General features: G+C 40.6%; 3 protein-coding genes and 1 pseudogene across 4 annotated transcripts in view; 3 read left to right on the top strand and 1 right to left on the bottom strand.

Moving 5' to 3' along the window:
* LOC149105589 (protein argonaute-2-like) overlaps window positions 1-13505 on the bottom strand; it is a 20930-nt pseudogene extending 7425 nt beyond the window's left edge. Inside the window, exons 1-12 of the transcript XR_016201154.1 lie at window positions 12998-13505; window positions 12607-12893; window positions 12147-12200; window positions 10594-10861; window positions 10157-10294; window positions 8758-8926; window positions 6658-6841; window positions 5749-5871; window positions 5303-5330; window positions 2637-2796; window positions 2076-2166; window positions 490-558 (exon numbers count right to left, since the gene is read on the bottom strand). The product of XR_016201154.1 is annotated as a protein argonaute-2-like (transcript). The remainder of the gene's footprint in view (window positions 1-489; window positions 559-2075; window positions 2167-2636; window positions 2797-5302; window positions 5331-5748; window positions 5872-6657; window positions 6842-8757; window positions 8927-10156; window positions 10295-10593; window positions 10862-12146; window positions 12201-12606; window positions 12894-12997) is intronic.
* Window positions 13506-15160: 1655 nt separating this feature from the next.
* Window positions 15161-15878, top strand: LOC149105590 (uncharacterized). Its single transcript, XM_089271385.1, has one exon. It carries the CDS (start codon window positions 15168-15170, stop codon window positions 15876-15878), a length of 711 nt encoding a protein of 236 aa, XP_089127511.1. The 5' UTR covers window positions 15161-15167.
* LOC149105591 (uncharacterized) overlaps window positions 15783-17500 on the top strand; it is a 3768-nt gene continuing 2050 nt past the window's right edge. Inside the window, exon 1 of the mRNA XM_089270727.1 lies at window positions 15783-16625. Within this exon, the coding sequence (XP_089126853.1) occupies window positions 16018-16625 (608 nt within the window). The 5' untranslated portion in view covers window positions 15783-16017. The remainder of the gene's footprint in view (window positions 16626-17500) is intronic.
* LOC149105592 (uncharacterized) overlaps window positions 17399-17500 on the top strand; it is a 1265-nt gene continuing 1163 nt past the window's right edge. Inside the window, exon 1 of the mRNA XM_089270692.1 lies at window positions 17399-17500. This exon is cut by the window's right edge and continues 1163 nt beyond it. Within this exon, the coding sequence (XP_089126818.1) occupies window positions 17451-17500 (50 nt within the window). The 5' untranslated portion in view covers window positions 17399-17450.

Below are 17500 nucleotides of genomic sequence, written 5' to 3' on the forward strand. Positions count from 1 at the left end.
ATAGATTTTCTTTTCCAATATTCCCGTGGAAAGTTGTTTGGTTATTTGCTTTGAATTGGAGTTAAAACTAAAAGTGCTACACTTTCGAAGAGGGAACTCGTAAAAATCACTACACACAAGTTGATGATTTTTCAGTTTTCTTATATTTGCCAGTATGAGGGCAAAGACCAAACCAATAGCCCACCTTGTGCCTCTGTTTCAAAACGAGTCTTCACGCAAAACCTTTCAACATACGAAAATGTGTGATTTGGATGAAAATGAACCTGTCGGCGGATCACATTTTCATATGAATGTTTTCGCATGAAGACTCGTTTTGAAACAGAGGCAAAAGGCAACTTGGAAATGGCCTATAGTGAATGACTTTTGCTCATGCGCGTTTGGCCTGAGTTGCACACTTCTCCTCTGAGTTCTGATTGGTTAATAGGATCTTAACGTCTGCTATGATTGGCTAGATGGGCCGCTAACACATTCAATTTATTTTGTTCGTACCTGTCGATGAGTTTGCATTCGCACAGAAGCACAATATCGGCTTGGATGGGCATCCATGCTGCCGACAACCTACAACACATAATGCAAAAACAATTATTTTCCATCTCTTTAATAATTACCATAAACTTTTGCTACTAAATCTGATATAGCGGTTTCGAGACTTACGCCCCGTCCACACTAGCTATGCCGCAGAAATTTGAAAACGGAGTTTTCACTCTGAAAACGCATCAAATGTTTTCCGTCCACCCTACACCGGAGAAATTTGAAAACGCAACAACCACCGATGGCAGGGTTACTCACATGATTATCAATACGTCGCCGTTTTTAAAGTGTTTTTCGTCCACACTAAAATGCAATGCCGGTGTTTTCAAATTCCTCCGGTTTGAAGAGCGATTCCGAAAAAGGTCCGTTTTCGTGACGGATTAGTGTGGACGGTAGGCCTAACCGCGGAGAAATAAAGCTTTGTTTTCAATTTTTCCGGTGAAGTGTGGACGGTACCTTGGCTGAGAGCTTTTAGTATCACCCAACTAGTGGACTAATGCAAATCCTGCATTTTGATTGGCTACGCTACTAGAGGACTATTAGTAATAGTCCTCGAGTAGCGAAATTGGCGCAATCGAGCGTGACGCTTTCTTTCGTTTTATTCCCAAATAAATATTTCTTCAACTTGCATTTGCTAACTTTGTTATTGCCTTTTCTGTCCGACTAGTTGGGTGACACTAAAAAAATTAGACCCTTCGCCCCCAAGGGCCACGGGTCTATAGCCCATTCGGCTTCGCCTCATGGGCTATTGACCCGTAGCCCTTGCGGGCTGCGGGTCTAATTGTTAAATAGCGCGGGAAACGAGGTAACAAAGCGGTCTTAATTCAGCGAAAAGAGCTGACTCAGGTGTCCTGAGATGCGAATGAAAACCGAAGCTCCTTTGCTAGCAAGCGGACTTGCGATCAGATTTGTTTCACTCGAATATCGTTCCCAAATATCAAGAATGAGTATGCATAGTTTGAACATAAAAAACCTATCGACTCGTCACTTTGAGGAAGGAAGATGAACGGACGAGCCACATAAACGTCCGCATAAAATGATAAGTTGATAAAGATGGTGAATTTTAAGCTCGGTAATGAAATGTGAAGGTGAATTAATCAACATGACACGAGCGTGGGACAAATCGAACCCATGACCTCCCGAACACCGGGCGGGCGCTCTATCTACTGAGCTACGAGAACTCATGGAGAGCGAGGTCATTTAACTGAGTCCATATATGACAGGTGTCCTGCATACTGCTAGGATCAACGCTATCGAAGTCATCGTGAGTAGTGATAAGTTAATAAAGATGGTGAATTTTTAGCTCGGTAATGAAATGTGAAGGTGAATTAATCAACATGATACGAGCGTGGATAGAGCGCCCGCCCGGTGTTCGGGAGGTCATGGGTTCGATTCCTGTCGGGGACTCAGAATTTTTCTTTGTCCCACGCTGTGTCATGTTAATCAATTCATCTTCACGTCTGCATAATATGTTAACCAAATAATGCCCGCAACTTAGAAACTGATGTTACAAGCCTGTATATCTGAAATCACAAACAGCTTACAGCAGCAATTGAAGGCCGTTTTTCGTCACCAGCAGCTGGGTGAGTGACGTCAGCTCCCAGAAATATCACAGGTTCACGAAACACAGGCAGTCTGCCGAGATGGAATAATAATCAACATTAATTAAGATGGTTGAAATTAATACATTAATTATCATAGTCTGTGGATGAAATCCTGGTGTGTGACCATTCAAAAGAAAGCTACTGAGCAGTACTTTCATGTGGTACTGTTTGGTATCCTGTACAAGGTGGTTCTTACTTCTTTAATGAAACCCTAGTGTGTGACCATTCAAATGAAAGCTCTTGAGCCGTACTTTCATGTGGTACTGTTTAGTATGCTGTACAAGGTAGTTCTAACTTCTAAGTCTGTGGATGAAACCCTAGTGTGGGACCATTCAACTGAAAGCTATTTAGCAGTACTTCCATGTGCTACTGTTTATTATACTGTACAAGGTGGTTCTAACTTTCAAGTCTGTGGATGAAATCTTAATGTCTGACCATTCAAATAAAAGCTTTTGAGCAGTACTTTCATGTGGTACTGTTTAGAAAAGCGCTCAATCTTACCGCACATCAGGAGCGAGGATGCTGTTTATTTCACCAAGCTTAGCGTTGATTTTGAGGCAGAGATTGGATATGGTTTGTGGGTTTAATTTCATGACATTCTTTGATTGAACACACTGTGTAGCAATACCCAACATTGTATCACCAACACGTTTGACTTCAGCTGCAGGATAAACGTGGAACACAACACTATGAGAGAACTCACTGAGACAAACAAACAACTCACACCCAACAGGTGCGTAGGCTACGAGCAGTCTCTCTTTTGCTCGAAAATTCGTGGGAAGAACGCAACTCAAGTGAGCAGTCTTGCTACAGTACAGATACCTGACGACTACAAACTTGTGTCCTTTGATGTGAAATCACTGTTCACCAGTATTCCACTTCAATTGGCATTACAGTGTACCGAGACCGCTATACAACAATCTACTGTTGAACTGCCGTTACCTACAGAAGACATCATGGACTTACTGAACCTTTGCCTTACATCGACTTACTTTCAGTACAACGGTAAACACTACAAACAGTTGCATGGAACAGCAATGGGGTCGCCTGTTTCTGTTGTTGTCGCAGAAATTGTGATGCAACACGTGGAGGAACGCGCCCTTGCAACTTGCCGACAAACGATACCGCTTTGGTTACGCTACGTTGACGACACCTTTACCGCCGTTCACAAAGACGAAATTGACGATTTTCACGACCACCTAAACGAACAGAACGCCGACATCCAGTTTACTAAAGAGATCGAAGAAAATGGAAAACTTCCTTTTCTAGACTGTTTGGTAAGCCGCGACAACAACGAACTACGAACGACAGTGTACAGAAAACCGACGCATACCAACAGATTACTTGACGAATCATCCTACAACCCGACTTCACACAAAGCCACGACTATAAAGACTTTGACGAGACGAGCGCAACTAGTTTGTGACACACCGGACAGCTTACGTGACGAAAACAGATACCTTGAACGTGTTTTTCACAAAAACAACTACAACGCTGACTTTATTAGACGAAACATTTACCGACCTACTGAAGCTGACGCTACGAACAGGAACCCTACGCCTGTTACTACAGTGACTATACCTTACATTAAGGGCACTTCTGAGACCATCTCGCGGATCCTACAGCCCTACAATATTCGTGTTGCCCACAAACCTACAACTACGTTACGACACTTACTGACCAACGTGAAAGACAGAGACGAACCTAACGACAGACAGGGAGCAGTTTACAAGATCAAATGCTCCGACTGCCAGGCTTCCTACATCGGTGAGACTGGCAGAAACCTTAACACGAGACTGACTGAACACAAACGAGCCACGAGAAATGGTGATGCCAACAATCACATTGCTGTACATCATCAACTGACAAACCACAACATTGACTGGGACTCTGCTCAGTGCTTAACCTACAGTACAAACTATTTTCAACGACTGACTCTGGAAAGCTGGTACACTAACCTAGAACAAACGCCTCTTAACAGATGTCAACAACTACCGGCGCCTTACAAACGACTTATCCACGACAGAAACGAAACCGACAAACAGACTTCTAACAGACCGACTTAACAATACACGGACCAAAACCGACCTACTTGACTAACAATAGACGGATCGAAACCCACCAATGACTGATAACAAACTTTACACGAATCTTTCAGCCAATACCATCATGGCTATACTGACCAATCACGTTCAACGGACCAGACTTATAAGATCATCGACTGACAAACACTATTCACTTGACTCTGAAGATGACTTCCGCTCAGGTTGTCGAAACGTCAGTCACCAACAACAGTTCTTTTCAGAACTACACTCACCCGGACGATCACACTATACGAACTACTGATACTCCTGGGTTCAAACCATTTACTGTGGAACAACCGCTTAATTGTCAAATAGTGGAAAACAGGAATAACGGAACCACTGAAGTAGCCCATTGCATGAACTGGTCACATGGTACAAAAGAATGCGACAGCTTCCAAAACAAAGCTGCTTCAACAAGTCAACTGTTAATGTCACAATGTGTGTTAGCTTGTTAGTATCCAGTACTGTAGGTTTTGTACAGTGTGACCTGTTCATGAGAAGAACCTATTACATTCAGACATCATTCGACATAACCGTACAAAAGGGTGTAGCAACCTTTTACCGTAAAATTCTGTCAACTTCCACAAGGCTTATATTTGTTCTACAGACCTTTTTAGTGAGTTTGTTTTCAGAGAGGGGACAAGGGAGGGATTGTTGCATTCCCAATTTGTTTATTGTAACCTGGGCAATCTCCCGTAAGTGGTTATCTTTTCCTTGCAACTCAAGTGGCCGCTTACGAGAACTATTCTCATAAGCGCCCAGCTGTTGTTACGGACAGTTGTTTTTGCGTTCCGAGGGTGTCTGCTTACGAGGGCTTCCACTGTACTTGTATGTTTTCGTTCTGGCTCAATAAACTCTCTAAGGGTCTTCCACTGACTTCAAAATGGCTCCGGGAATGCAAAAGCATTAAAATAACACCAGACAAATATAAGACAAGTCACTCTTATTTAAATTCTTCTTGACACATATATTTGCCGGGGGAGAGGATGGGAGGGGCTAATTATCAGAATTCTATGATAACAGTTAATGTACAGTCGTGTGTACTAAGTTCGAATGCAATAATCAATTAACACTTGACCATACCTTGTCTTGGAGAAATCTTTATTTTGTCCTGATGATTAACAAGATATAACAAAGGCCAATGATTAAATATCACATGCCTGTACAATTCTTTACTGTATCATTAAGAGTATTAGTGCGACTATACCAGGCATTCAGTCAATTGAGGATCAGTGCAAAAAAATGACAAAAGAAAAAATAACTGAAGAGCACAGTGTCTGACTAAATAAATTTGCCTCCCCACCTCTCTCCCTCACCTCCCACTTTTTTTTTAAGCTGCTCCCCAACTCCCTGGACCCTGGAGCAGGCTAGAATGACTCATCAAGATAATCTTTACTGGCATGTCAGCTAATTAATTATTGATCACGGCATTACAATAACAGAATAAGGATGTTTTAGTTAACTTTACACAGAAACAATGAAGGCAACGCTTGACAACACTTTAAGTAACAAAAGATAGGTTTACTAACCTTTCCTCCATATTGCAGTTTAGGAGCCTGAAGAACACGACCTTCAAGTTCAACCATTCTGTCATTTATTGAGATCCCAAAATCCTGAACATATTGGTTGTTGTTAAAATCTGCTTTCCTGAACTGGAATCATAAAGAAAAAAATAAATAACGTTCATGTATAAAGGCCGTACTCTCAATAGTCAGACTTAATTTCTTCATTGGGACATGATAAACAAACTTAAAAATAGTAACAGCACAGTAACCATTGAATGCTTTCCAAAAGTCTTGAGGATCAGAAACTGTTAGTAACACACACGGTGTGTAACTGTGTAACAAACAAGTCCAAAGTGACAGAAAACTGTGACATGTAGTGATGCATGTTTAAAAACACGCAAGACTAAGTGACAGATCAGGTGTCTGCATGTAATGGCTGGCAATTAATTAAAGAGTTTCTCTTTAAATATGCATCTGTACAAATGAATCTCAACTAGGTAGACTATTTGCTGCTGATATTTCCTCATACATGTACATTGAAGGACACAACAAGTGTATATTCTCATGAAAGAAACAATGCAAATGACAGTATGGGCAATGTCTTCACAGACCCTTGCCTTTAAACTCTTACCTGGTGTCCCATTTCAAATTTTCGAGAGAATATTACTAGACTAAGTGTATTTTTTATTATTTATTATTATTATTTATTCATTTATTTATTTATTTATCTATTTATTTATTTTTGTTTTTTATTTTTTTTTGGAGGGGGGAGGGGTCGCAATAGCTCCTGCTACTCCTGGTAAGGTTCCATTTTTCTTAAGCCCTTGGGTTTTTTTTTTCTTCTTGCTATTATGTTTTGCTAGTTTGTTTGTTTTTTTTTCATGAGTCTAAAAATAATGCTTTAAAATAACACCAGTTTGTATCACTGCTCACCAGATTCACAATTTTCTGTTCTCTATCAGGAGCTTTCTTTGCAGTGGCTCTGATCATCTTGGACGTCTGCACGTCAGACAGCTTCCTGATGCAGCGCTGTCCAGCAACAAGGTTACACACTTCTAAGGGTAGGTAGGTGTGTTTCTGTTCCTGTCTGACCTCAAGACAAGGCAGGTGGGGGAACCTGCACACATACAATAATAAAGCACTGTGACCTAAATGCAATCACATTTGGAGGAACTGGAAACAAATAACCTGTCTAATTGACTTATAAGGCCGAGAGAACCATGCTAAATATAGTTTGATGGAGAGTCATGGTCGACGCCCTATCCACCCCTAAATAGTGAAGATGCCAAAAAGAGAGAGAATTCTAAATTCAATAAGTACAGACTCAAAATTGCATAAGGAAGGAAAGGGGGAGTGAAACTCTAATTAAGCTTCCTTTGAGCAACAACAATTATGTATCTTAAGATCAGTGTCTTTACAAAAATCAAAGGTTATTCACAGTGCACTGATTGTGACTGTAATTATTTCAATTGCTATTTTGCCACATTTGATTTCCAGTTAACACTAGCTTCATTAAGGACCCCAAAATATGCTGCAAATAAAATTGAATGATTTTGCTTGATTTTAGAGTAAGAAGGGAGGTTGTACATGTAGCTCATTTTTATTTGTGTATTTTTTGTTGTATACAAATCACTAAGTGGACAGAGTGTAGTGCAACACTAGTACTGTTAGGCCATTGACTTTTACAGTATTGGTGGCTCCTAAAGGAGCTTTGCTGTTAGCTGTTTAGTGCCTGGGAGCTTTTCCATGTCATGCTACCACAAGAGCACTTTCTGCGAGTATGTGTATACTCAAGCCAGTGATTTGGTACACTTTACAAAATCAATTTCCTCCTGCAGGAATTTTGAAATTTCATCAGTCAGCTCATCTTGCATCCTTGGCTTGGCGATAAGAATACATAATTACTTTCCACCTATCTTTCTGAGGAAGTGCCTCAGCACATGCAAAAAAGGTCCAGTCAGTTTAAGGACAAATAAAATTGGGGAAGGGTCTTTCACTTAAGTTGAAATACTTTGGTTGTCTTCTATTAACTTAAAGGCATGTTAATTCTTCAGATGACTGCTTGTGAAGTTGATGCCTGTATAGGTATATTGCTTGAGTAGAGGTCAGCAGTCGGCTTGAGAGTACCTCACGACTTTACATGAATATTAAGAAACTGATGTCCATTCCTGTATTTATCTACCTAGTCATATGCTGTTATCAGTTACCAGTGAGAAATGAGGAACTATCACTGGAAGAGGAATCAACATTACATTCAGTCATTGATAAAAATAAATTCTAAAATACAGGTACAGTTAAAAAACTAATGGCTGTGCACATATAGATGTTTAATTGTTGTTCAAATTGTCTTTGGAGCTGCCCAAAAGTAGGTTTCTTCTTCAGAAAACTAGTAAAACAAGCTTAAAAAAGCTCAAGAAAAAAATCCCATAATTTGCTTATTATAATTTAGCACAAAATAGCCTGTTCTTATCCCATAATCTGCCCTGGAAAATTTCCCCTAATTTCTGTTTTTTTATTGAACCCAATAAAAAAGCCTCCCTAAGGGGGGCAAGATGTAGACTGGGTCGCACTTATCTTGCCCACTCAGGATTGCTACTGCTTTCATGCCATATTAACTACAGCTCCTTTATTGACTACAGTTATACTTTGACATTTGTATACATTACTGTGTTGCAGTAGAAAGCTGGATATGAACAAAGTTTTTGTCTTTGTGTGATTATGGACCTCCTATGCATCTCCATCCATAAACATTTGTAAAAAATAATCTTTGGATATTTTCCTTTGGTAGCATTTTAAAAATATATAATGTATACAAAAGTTGATATGAGGCCTGAAATTATACCCATCAATTTTAACAGTGGTTTCAGGCCTCATTTGAACTTTTGTATTGTTATTATTAATAAAAATAAAAACTCAAACAAATATTCAGCCACCTTGACAGCAGACATTAACACGCCTGGTCAATAATTTAACCCACCCAACAAAGTTATGTAATTGTTTGATGTTTAGAGTTTAGAAATGTTTAAAACTTACTGCAGTTGTTTCGTGTGTTTTTCCTCAAAACACTTTGCCACTGTAATCTCCTGGGCCTGCCCTGCTTCTGACTGCTTGAGAGGAAGCTTCAGAGTTTGCGCTGGTAGTTTTGTAATATCAATCACCTGATACTTCATAGTACCACAGTGTGTGGTCTCGACCTTCAAACCTAGTAAAAGAAATAATACAATTTATTATTAATAATTCTTACACATACCTATAAGTATTTCAAAAGCAATCACTTTAGAAGTGAAGGTACTGTAGCCTGTCAGGGCTCGACATAAAATTTTCAACTTAGTAGCCTGGTGGCTAGTGACAACTTAGATGTTACTGGCTGAAACGTTTTTTACTAGCCAAGTGTTGATGTTGGCTATGTCCAATAACAGCAGAATTACTGTACTAGCAAGACTTGAAAGCCCAATGCAAGTGACTCACGTTCATACATAATGTTGTTAATTAAATTTTACTTAAACCAGTTCCGATAAAGTTCCAGTTCCCAACAAGACTTTCAGGACTCTGTTTTTCTTTAAGAATTCCTAGGAAAAATATTGAGACCCCATGCCAAGAGGTCATTGTAAAACCGTTGAAACCTCTTCACACACAGGCCCATAGAAATGTTTCAAAAGCAACACATTTATCTGAACAATACCGCAAACTCTCATCTCATTAATTTAATGTCTAAGGAATCATTAATCTTTCTCATCTAATTACTTCATCTGTAGTGGCAAGTTTTGTCAGTATGCAGACAATGACAAATCACCCAGGCATGTGTTGTTACATTAAATTATATTAAATGTTATCACTTTTCGCAAGATTTTGCCCATGATTTTATCTGGAAGCAGTCAAGTTTTATTCTACAAATTTTGTAACAAAAAAAGAACATTGATATGTGCTTTCAGAAAATGCTCTCTTCTTTGTCAAATATTTCTTTCAACATGTAATAGCATGTTCAGCTACCCATTCACGAACCACCCAGTGAAAAGTAAACAAACTTAAATTTGCATACATGCAGCTGCTGAACAGCATGTGTCTGGTAACATGATACATGTAAAGTATGTCTACAATGAAATTATAACCTTCTTTCCAAGCAACTAGTTTGGCCAATTTCATTTTTTACTGTCTAGCGAAAGTGTCAAGTGGAAATCAAAAACCCTAGTTAGCCAAAACTAAATTTCTACTAGTCTGTGGCTAGTTGGCTACTGTTAGTTTCGAGCCCAGCTGTGCGTCAACGCCATCGACAATCCTGTTCAAGGTCATGGGGTTTTCTCGAATGTGAGAAAAATCTCCTGATTTTATACATGTAAGTCACTCAATGGGAATATACATGTATAAAATAATTTCATTACTGACACTTTCTTACAACTCTTTCCAGCTAACGATTAACACATGATGCCAGTACCTTTGATCTCCCTGGTGAACTTCAGTCTTTCTGCATCAGATAGCGGCCTACGCTGGTGAAGTTCCTGTTGCTGTTTACGAAGAACCTCGCACATGAACTCGACTACAGGCTGACACTTATAAAATGCTGTTGCTGACACTATAATAAAATGAAACAAGAAAAAGAACCAATTCACAAAAACAGTGAAACCTGTTTTATGCAGGCACTCACGGGAACCTTGTTACTGTTTGCTTAGTAGCCGTGGGAGAAAAATAGTCATAGCTGCTTCATGCTGAAGTACTAAAAACAGGCTACTGTTAGGTTGTTTCACTAGCTTCGAATACAGACTTTCTCTTGATTTTTGCTAGAGCTACAAGAGAAGACTTAATTCATAATTTTTCTTTGAAGCCACCAACCCAAACACCCCCCACCCCATGCTTCACAAGTTCTTCACTAACCATCAATATTCAGCATCATCTTCCACTGTGATGGCCGCACACTCTGATGAAAGCCAAACCAAACCTCACGCCCGTTCTCTAGTGGGTGGTAATAGCCATCTGGAGTAGGAAAGAAAGATCTCCCCACAGGGGTATACTTCATGGATGGCAAGTGGCGCAACACAACATCCAGAGCCTGGATGGTCTCGAACGGAATCTGATTGTGTTTTCCTTCTAATGCTTGTTCCAGTGCAAACAAGCTTACTTGTGCGACCCACTTGACTGTCACCTTAAAAATATAGTTCAAGATAAATTAAAAAAATAATAATTCAAGATAAATTATTGTTATGAAATACAGATAAGGGGAGAGGCCACAACAAGTAGCCTCCTAAGCTAACACCCTTTGTGCTTTTCATACAATCTTCCTCCCCCACAGACAGCTGCTGAAACAAACAGCTCATTTCTTCCCTTTGCTCATAAACATTATCTTTACATTAGCATTTTAGTTTGGTAAGTTTTTAATATAGTTAAGTCTTCTTAGGATTTGATCATGATTAGTTTTACATTTTGACTCTATTTTACAGTAGTTACTGAGGACCTCCCAGAAAACCACGCAATGTGACAGGGGCTTCCTCCATAAAGATTATTACTATTTATTATTATTATTATTATTATCATTATTATCATATTATTATTATTATTATTATTACCATTACTATTATACCATTACTATTATTGGTAATGGTAATTGGACCAAGTGGGGTACAATTCAGGGAGTAATCACTTGAGTAATTTCAAAATCGGATGAACGTGAAGTGCAAGGCCAATTTGAAATTATGAGCATGATTACCCCCTGAATTGTACGATACGAGGTCCAATTACTAATTAATCGTATCTATAACAAATTTCAGAATTAAAAAAGTCTTTTGAGAACTTCTTTTGAGCGCACACATCTGTAGCACTTTTCGTAAGTTTTGAAAACTGTAGGAAACAGTGGGAAGGAAGCCATTTAAGTGTGCTTAATTGACGTGTGAATCACGTGGGTATCCAATTCTTAGTATCCAATTACAAAAAGTTCAAATTGGATACCTGTAATTGGACACTTACTTGATCACCCACCAATTACAGGACAAATAGGCATGCAGAGAACCAATCATGATCGAGAATTTTGTTATAGATACAATTATTATTAGTAGTATTGTTGTTGTTGTTGTTGATATTATTATTATTATCAACTTGATATAACACGGATATTACTTGAAATGCATGATTCCTCGGGCTCCAAAGTTCACTACCTTGATCAGGAAGTACGTTGCGATTAGACAGACATTCATGGGGAAGATGGCATGACAAACCCAAAGAGCATCTGTATAGGAGGCTACACAACAAGTGAACTTGAAGAGGACTTACCAAGTATCAGGTTTGGGGGTTGGGACGGGGTGGGGGGGGGGGGGGGGGCATACACTGTATATGAAATTCATCCCACCTGATGAACCTCAAAAAATATTTTTCTTGCTTCAGTTTTTAGCCACAGTCTTCCTTCTATTATGCATTTAACAATGATTCTAACTTACTTTGAATGTCTTGTCTTTGCTGTTTTCAGCTGGAAGTGTCACCTCAAATTCAATCTACAACATAACACCCAAACATTCCAGTTATAAAAATATCAAGCACAATTGTACAATGTACAGTGTCACCCAAGTTCTCTACAGCCTGTGGGTGTTGTAGGGGAACAAAAAGACTTTTGATTTTTGTTGCTAAGACCACCCTCCATGTGTCATTGAGGTTGCATTGTGGTCGCGGAAAAACTAGATACGTATACATGAAGTACACATGTATAAAGAAAGCATACTGTATTCGTACACGCACCATAAACACAATAATACATCTCGATCTAGCTAAAATAAAACCGAAAACTTCCAAAACTTCCAGGGTTTCCGGAAGCTCTCTAAACCTTACCTTGATATGAGTCATAAATTTTGAAAATTCCTATTAATGAAGCTCATTCCAGATGGAAACAAGCTTACAACTTACTGGTTTTCGACCGATCGGTAGTGCTTTACTGCTGTAAAGATTCTTCCTTCCATCAAACACAGGTCTTCGTCCTCCGAAAACTTTGTGATAAGTGCTAACCATAGCTTCTACGACATCGCGGTTTACCCGTTTCGGGCATTTGTCGGGCGATATGCTGAGATCATAATGGTGAATGTCTCCTTTGGGAACTCGAACTTGAAAAAAGTTTGTTCTTAGAGCGATCGTCTTTCCCACAGATCCAAAATTGGGTCTTTTAGGAGGAGCGAAGTCTCCACCGACGCGATTTGCTGTTAAGATAGAATAACGATTGTAAAATTGCCAATAGCTTTTACTATCTTAGATCTGAGAAAAAAGACAAGCTAAATAAAATGCAAAATTAAACAAAAGGAACCTGGATTGTTGGACGCCATCGATGTCCTCGCAAAAGATTCCCTGATATTTTATCGAGAAAACGTTACATCACTTTTAAAACGAACACGTGGGAATGAAACAGTAGGGACTTTAAGCAGCGGGGACGCGGACGGCGACGGGAACGCCGAAACCTGTGAGAGGGCTGGGGAGAGAACGCCGTTATGTCGAGAATTCACAAACATTAAGCAGCACCGTCGGAAACCGCGGTTTCCGCACTGTCAAGCTTATTGACATTATCGATATTCGTCCTCTGTTTATCAAGATGAACTAGGATCACTTCATTGAAAGAAGTTCGCAATCAGCTCTTGATAATCCACGATGAACGTGTGTTAAACGATCACGAACTTTTACTCTTGTACGATTTAAACCGGTCGAATGATCTCGACCAACCTTATGATTCCTTTCCTGATTTTAACTTCGATGGTTTGAAGACGACGAGTGCCGGTCCGAATTTCGCTTCCACAAACGCAACTTACCCCTTCTCGCTGAGTTGTACAATGAAGTAAACGAACTTATTATCAGTAGATGTTTAATCAGACTGGCGCGACAAATCAGTGTGCCAACTGATAAAGATCTAAGTAAACCACTGATCTTACGACTGAAAATCGAAACAGCTACGCAAGTTTTAATGGTGTCTACCCTTTTAATTGTGTTAGAATTTCACCATGATGAGCCATTTAACATTTGAGTACTTCTCGGAAGGAAAAATTTCGATTGAAATTCGTGTAAGTTGTCTTTATTTACATTAGCGTTCAAAAAGATATTTCACGGTACTCACATGTTCGCCGACTGGCTTGAGTTCGCTTCAGATTTCTCGACGTTTCTTTAAAATGAAATATCTCACATGACAAGAGAAAACAAGCATTAAAGTTCCTCGAAATTAGTAACACGGGTTATTTAGCGTTGACACAGCAGAGGAAACGAAAGCAAAAACTCACGTTTTCAGACAACGCGAAATGAGCTCCATTCACGTCGGGCCCGAACGCAGAACGTCAACTTGTTTCCCGCCAGTCATGCGCAGTGGACCTTTTGGCTTTTCCCTGATCCTGTGGCGTTCCCGTCGCCGTCCGCGTTGTCTTTGCTTAAAGTCCCTAGTAGCAGTGAAATTTATTTACCCGTGCCGGTGTGCCTACGTAGCAGCTCTCGTAAAGTCGACTCTGATTGGTCCGCTTGCCATGGGCGGTATCGAGGGTATCTAACCAATCACGGCGCTAATCTGTTAATAGCTGTCAATCAAAGTGATGGTCTCTTTTCTTATCTGAAATAAAAAATGGCGGGCGTCACTTCGGGGGTCTCATCATCCAAACTAGACAACCCAGACAATACATGGGAAAGATCATATGCGAGAAAACGAAGTAATTGAGTGATATAGACTGTCCCCCGAGAGAATTCGATGGTTGGTGGCGTTACTTGAGGACAAACTTGAGCTTGACATTGGCCGCAACTTTCCACTGAGCACAGATACAGTACGCAGGTGAGCGTTGTTAAAAATAAATAATACTTTGTCACATCCGGAACGGAGAACTGACCTTTTCTGAATAAGAAAACAAAAAAATTCTTTGTATCCTCTATTAGGTCCTTACAGCATTACGATATTATGCTACAACTTTTCTGAGAGTACTCGGCCCGGAGATACCGTGGAAATTTCCAAGGCAAGCGCAAGTCGCTGTGTACATGATGTTGCCGAGTGTCTTTGTGAGTTGGCTCAAGCCTGGATAAAATTTCCTACAGTCTCAGGCGATATTAAGTTAAATGAATACAAGAAGATCTTTTAGATCTTACAACCGCGCTTTTAAAAGTTAACTGTTTTGGTAGCACTACAGTCGCAATGCAATGCACATTCCAAAGCAGTCCTTAATGATTCATTGATTACATCAGACACCACATCACTTGATCAACACAACCTGTATTCTGCCTCGTCATCATGCGCACTACGAAGTCACGTGAGAAAGCACCAGCCGCCCGAGTGATCAGTGCAATTCCCGCCTTTGCTCGAGTCGGTCAGCAATAAATTAGCACACCGTAAAATTGGGAAAAAATTCTTGAACTACCTGTGTTCTAAAACAGCACCTCTTCAGGAATTTCGGAAGTTATTGTAGAAGGTGTTTACGATCAGACGACAAAGGAAAAGCGTTTTCAGAGCTGAAAGAATGACAGATTCTTCGCTTCAAAATGCTGGGAATGGCGCGGCGCCAAATAACGGCGAGTCGGCCATCGTCGCGGCGATCAGCTCAATGAGTGAGCTTCTGGTATCTTCCATTACTTCAATGAAGTCTACAATGGCTGAATCCTTAGGTCAGATGAAGGACACCATTGACCAACTCGTAATCGAGGAAGGGCCTCCAGGGGAAAACGATGAACAGCTACAAATAGCTGCCAAAACGGACGAACGATCCACTGGACAGTCGGACAAAACCCAGCAATCTGGGTCCGCTGAGTCAAATAATGGGGCTGGACAGCCCACAAGTGGTGAATCAACTGAGCAGAGCATTAGCACTATGATAAATCAGGGCTCTGCATCTCAGCAGGATGCCTGTGGCAAAATCGAGCTACTGTCAGGCATTGCGAACGACCTCAAACTTGACCAGAAGAAGGCTCCTGCCGTAAACGAGCAGATAGCCAAAATTGTTCATGGCTTACTGAGAGAAAAGCTTACGGACGAAGTTTTGACAGCGACACAGAATCGCTATAACACGCCAGAAAACTGTGAATGCCTCACCAGCACGAAGGTCAATCATCTTATCTGGGATAAACTAAAATTCTGCCTCGTCATCATGCGCACTACGAAGTCACGTGAGAAAGCACCAGCCGCCCGAGTGATCAGTGCAATTCCCGCCTTTGCTCGAGTCGGTCAGCAATAAATTAGCACACCGTAAAATTGGGAAAAAATTCTTGAACTACCTGTGTTCTAAAACAGCACCTCTTCAGGAATTTCGGAAGTTATTGTAGAAGGTGTTTACGATCAGACGACAAAGGAAAAGCGCTTCCAGAGCTGAAAGAATGACAGATTCTTCGCTTCAAAATGCTGGGAATGGCGCGGCGCCAAATAACGGCGAGTCGGCCATCGTCGCGGCGATCAGCTCAATGAGTGAGCTTCTGGTATCTTCCATTACTTCAATGAAGTCTACAATGGCTGAATCCTTAGGTCAGATGAAGGACACCATTGACCAACTCGTAATCGAGGAAGGTCCTCCAGAGGAAAACGATGAACAGCTACAAATAGCTGCCAAAACGGACGAACGATCCACTGGACAGTCGGACAAAACCCAGCAATCTGGGTCCGCTGAGTCAAATAATGGGGCTGGAAAGCCCACAAGTGGTGAATCAACTGAGCAGAGCATTAGCACTATGATAAATCAGGGCTCTGCATCTCAGCAGGATGCCTGTGGCAAAATCGAGCTACTGTCAGGCATTGCGAACGACCTCAAACTTGACCAGAAGAAGGCTCCTGCCGTAAACGAGCAGATAGCCAAAATTGTTCATGGCTTACTGAGAGAAAAGCTTACGGACGAAGTTTTGACAGCGACACAGAATCGCTATAACACGCCAGAAAACTGTGAATGCCTCACCAGCACGAAGATCAATCATCTTATCTGGGATAAACTAAAATCAACCTGCATAGTTCAAAATGTGGCAGAAGTAATTGGGCTGATAGTGTCAAGTTTTCCAGGGGTGGAACATGGGCCCCTCCACTATCGCAGTCTTGAAAGGGACAAATCAAATGCTTTGCGAGAAAACAAAGGCAACTTTGGATCTTTTATGATCCTCTCCCCCAGTTCTAGAGCAGAACTAAATTGGTGGATATTTAATGTTGATACTTCACACAAACTTATTTCTCATGGTGAACCCAAACTTCACATTCAAACTGATGCCTCGGCCCATGGCTGGGGAGGTGTGAGGGGAGAACAGAGAACAGGGGGGAGATGGAACCAACAGGAAGCATCCTATCACATTAACTACCTAGAATTACTGGCTGTATTCTTAACAATAAAGGCTTTATGTGGGGAATGTGCAAATCTGCATATCAGGGTTCAATGTGATAATACAACCGCAGTTTGCTATATAAACAACATGGGTGGCTCCAAGTCCCCTGACTGCAATTCAGTCGCAAGACAAATATGGGATTATTGTGTTGAACGCAACATCTGGATAAGTGCCTCACACCTGCCAGGATGTGAAAACACTGAAGCAGATTGGGAATCGAGGCATTTTAATGATCGTACTGAGTGGCAGTTACAGTCAGATATATACTACTCAATCACCAAGCGATTTGGTCAGCCAAGCATTGACTTGTTTGCATCTCGCTTAAATAAGCAATGTCCAGTCTATGCCTCATGGAGGCCTGATCCAGATGCAATGTTTGTTGATGCCTTTTCTGCAAATTGGAATAATTTTTTCTTCTATGCATTCCCTCCTTTTAGCCTTATAGGGAAATGCCTGGAAAAAATTCAAGCAAACAAAGCAGAGGGGATTCTGGTGGTGC

The sequence above is a fragment of the Orbicella faveolata genome, unplaced genomic scaffold (genome assembly GCF_042242905.1).
Source record: "Orbicella faveolata isolate gen_17 unplaced genomic scaffold, um_ofav_v1 contig_34, whole genome shotgun sequence".
NCBI classification, from domain to species: Eukaryota; Metazoa; Cnidaria; class Anthozoa; order Scleractinia; family Merulinidae; genus Orbicella; species Orbicella faveolata.

What these genes read in the sequence shown, in the direction of transcription:
- LOC149105590 (XM_089271385.1), top strand. Translation starts at nt 15,168, where the DNA reads ATGACAGATTCTTCGCTTCAAAATGCTGGGAATGGCGCGGCGCCAAAT.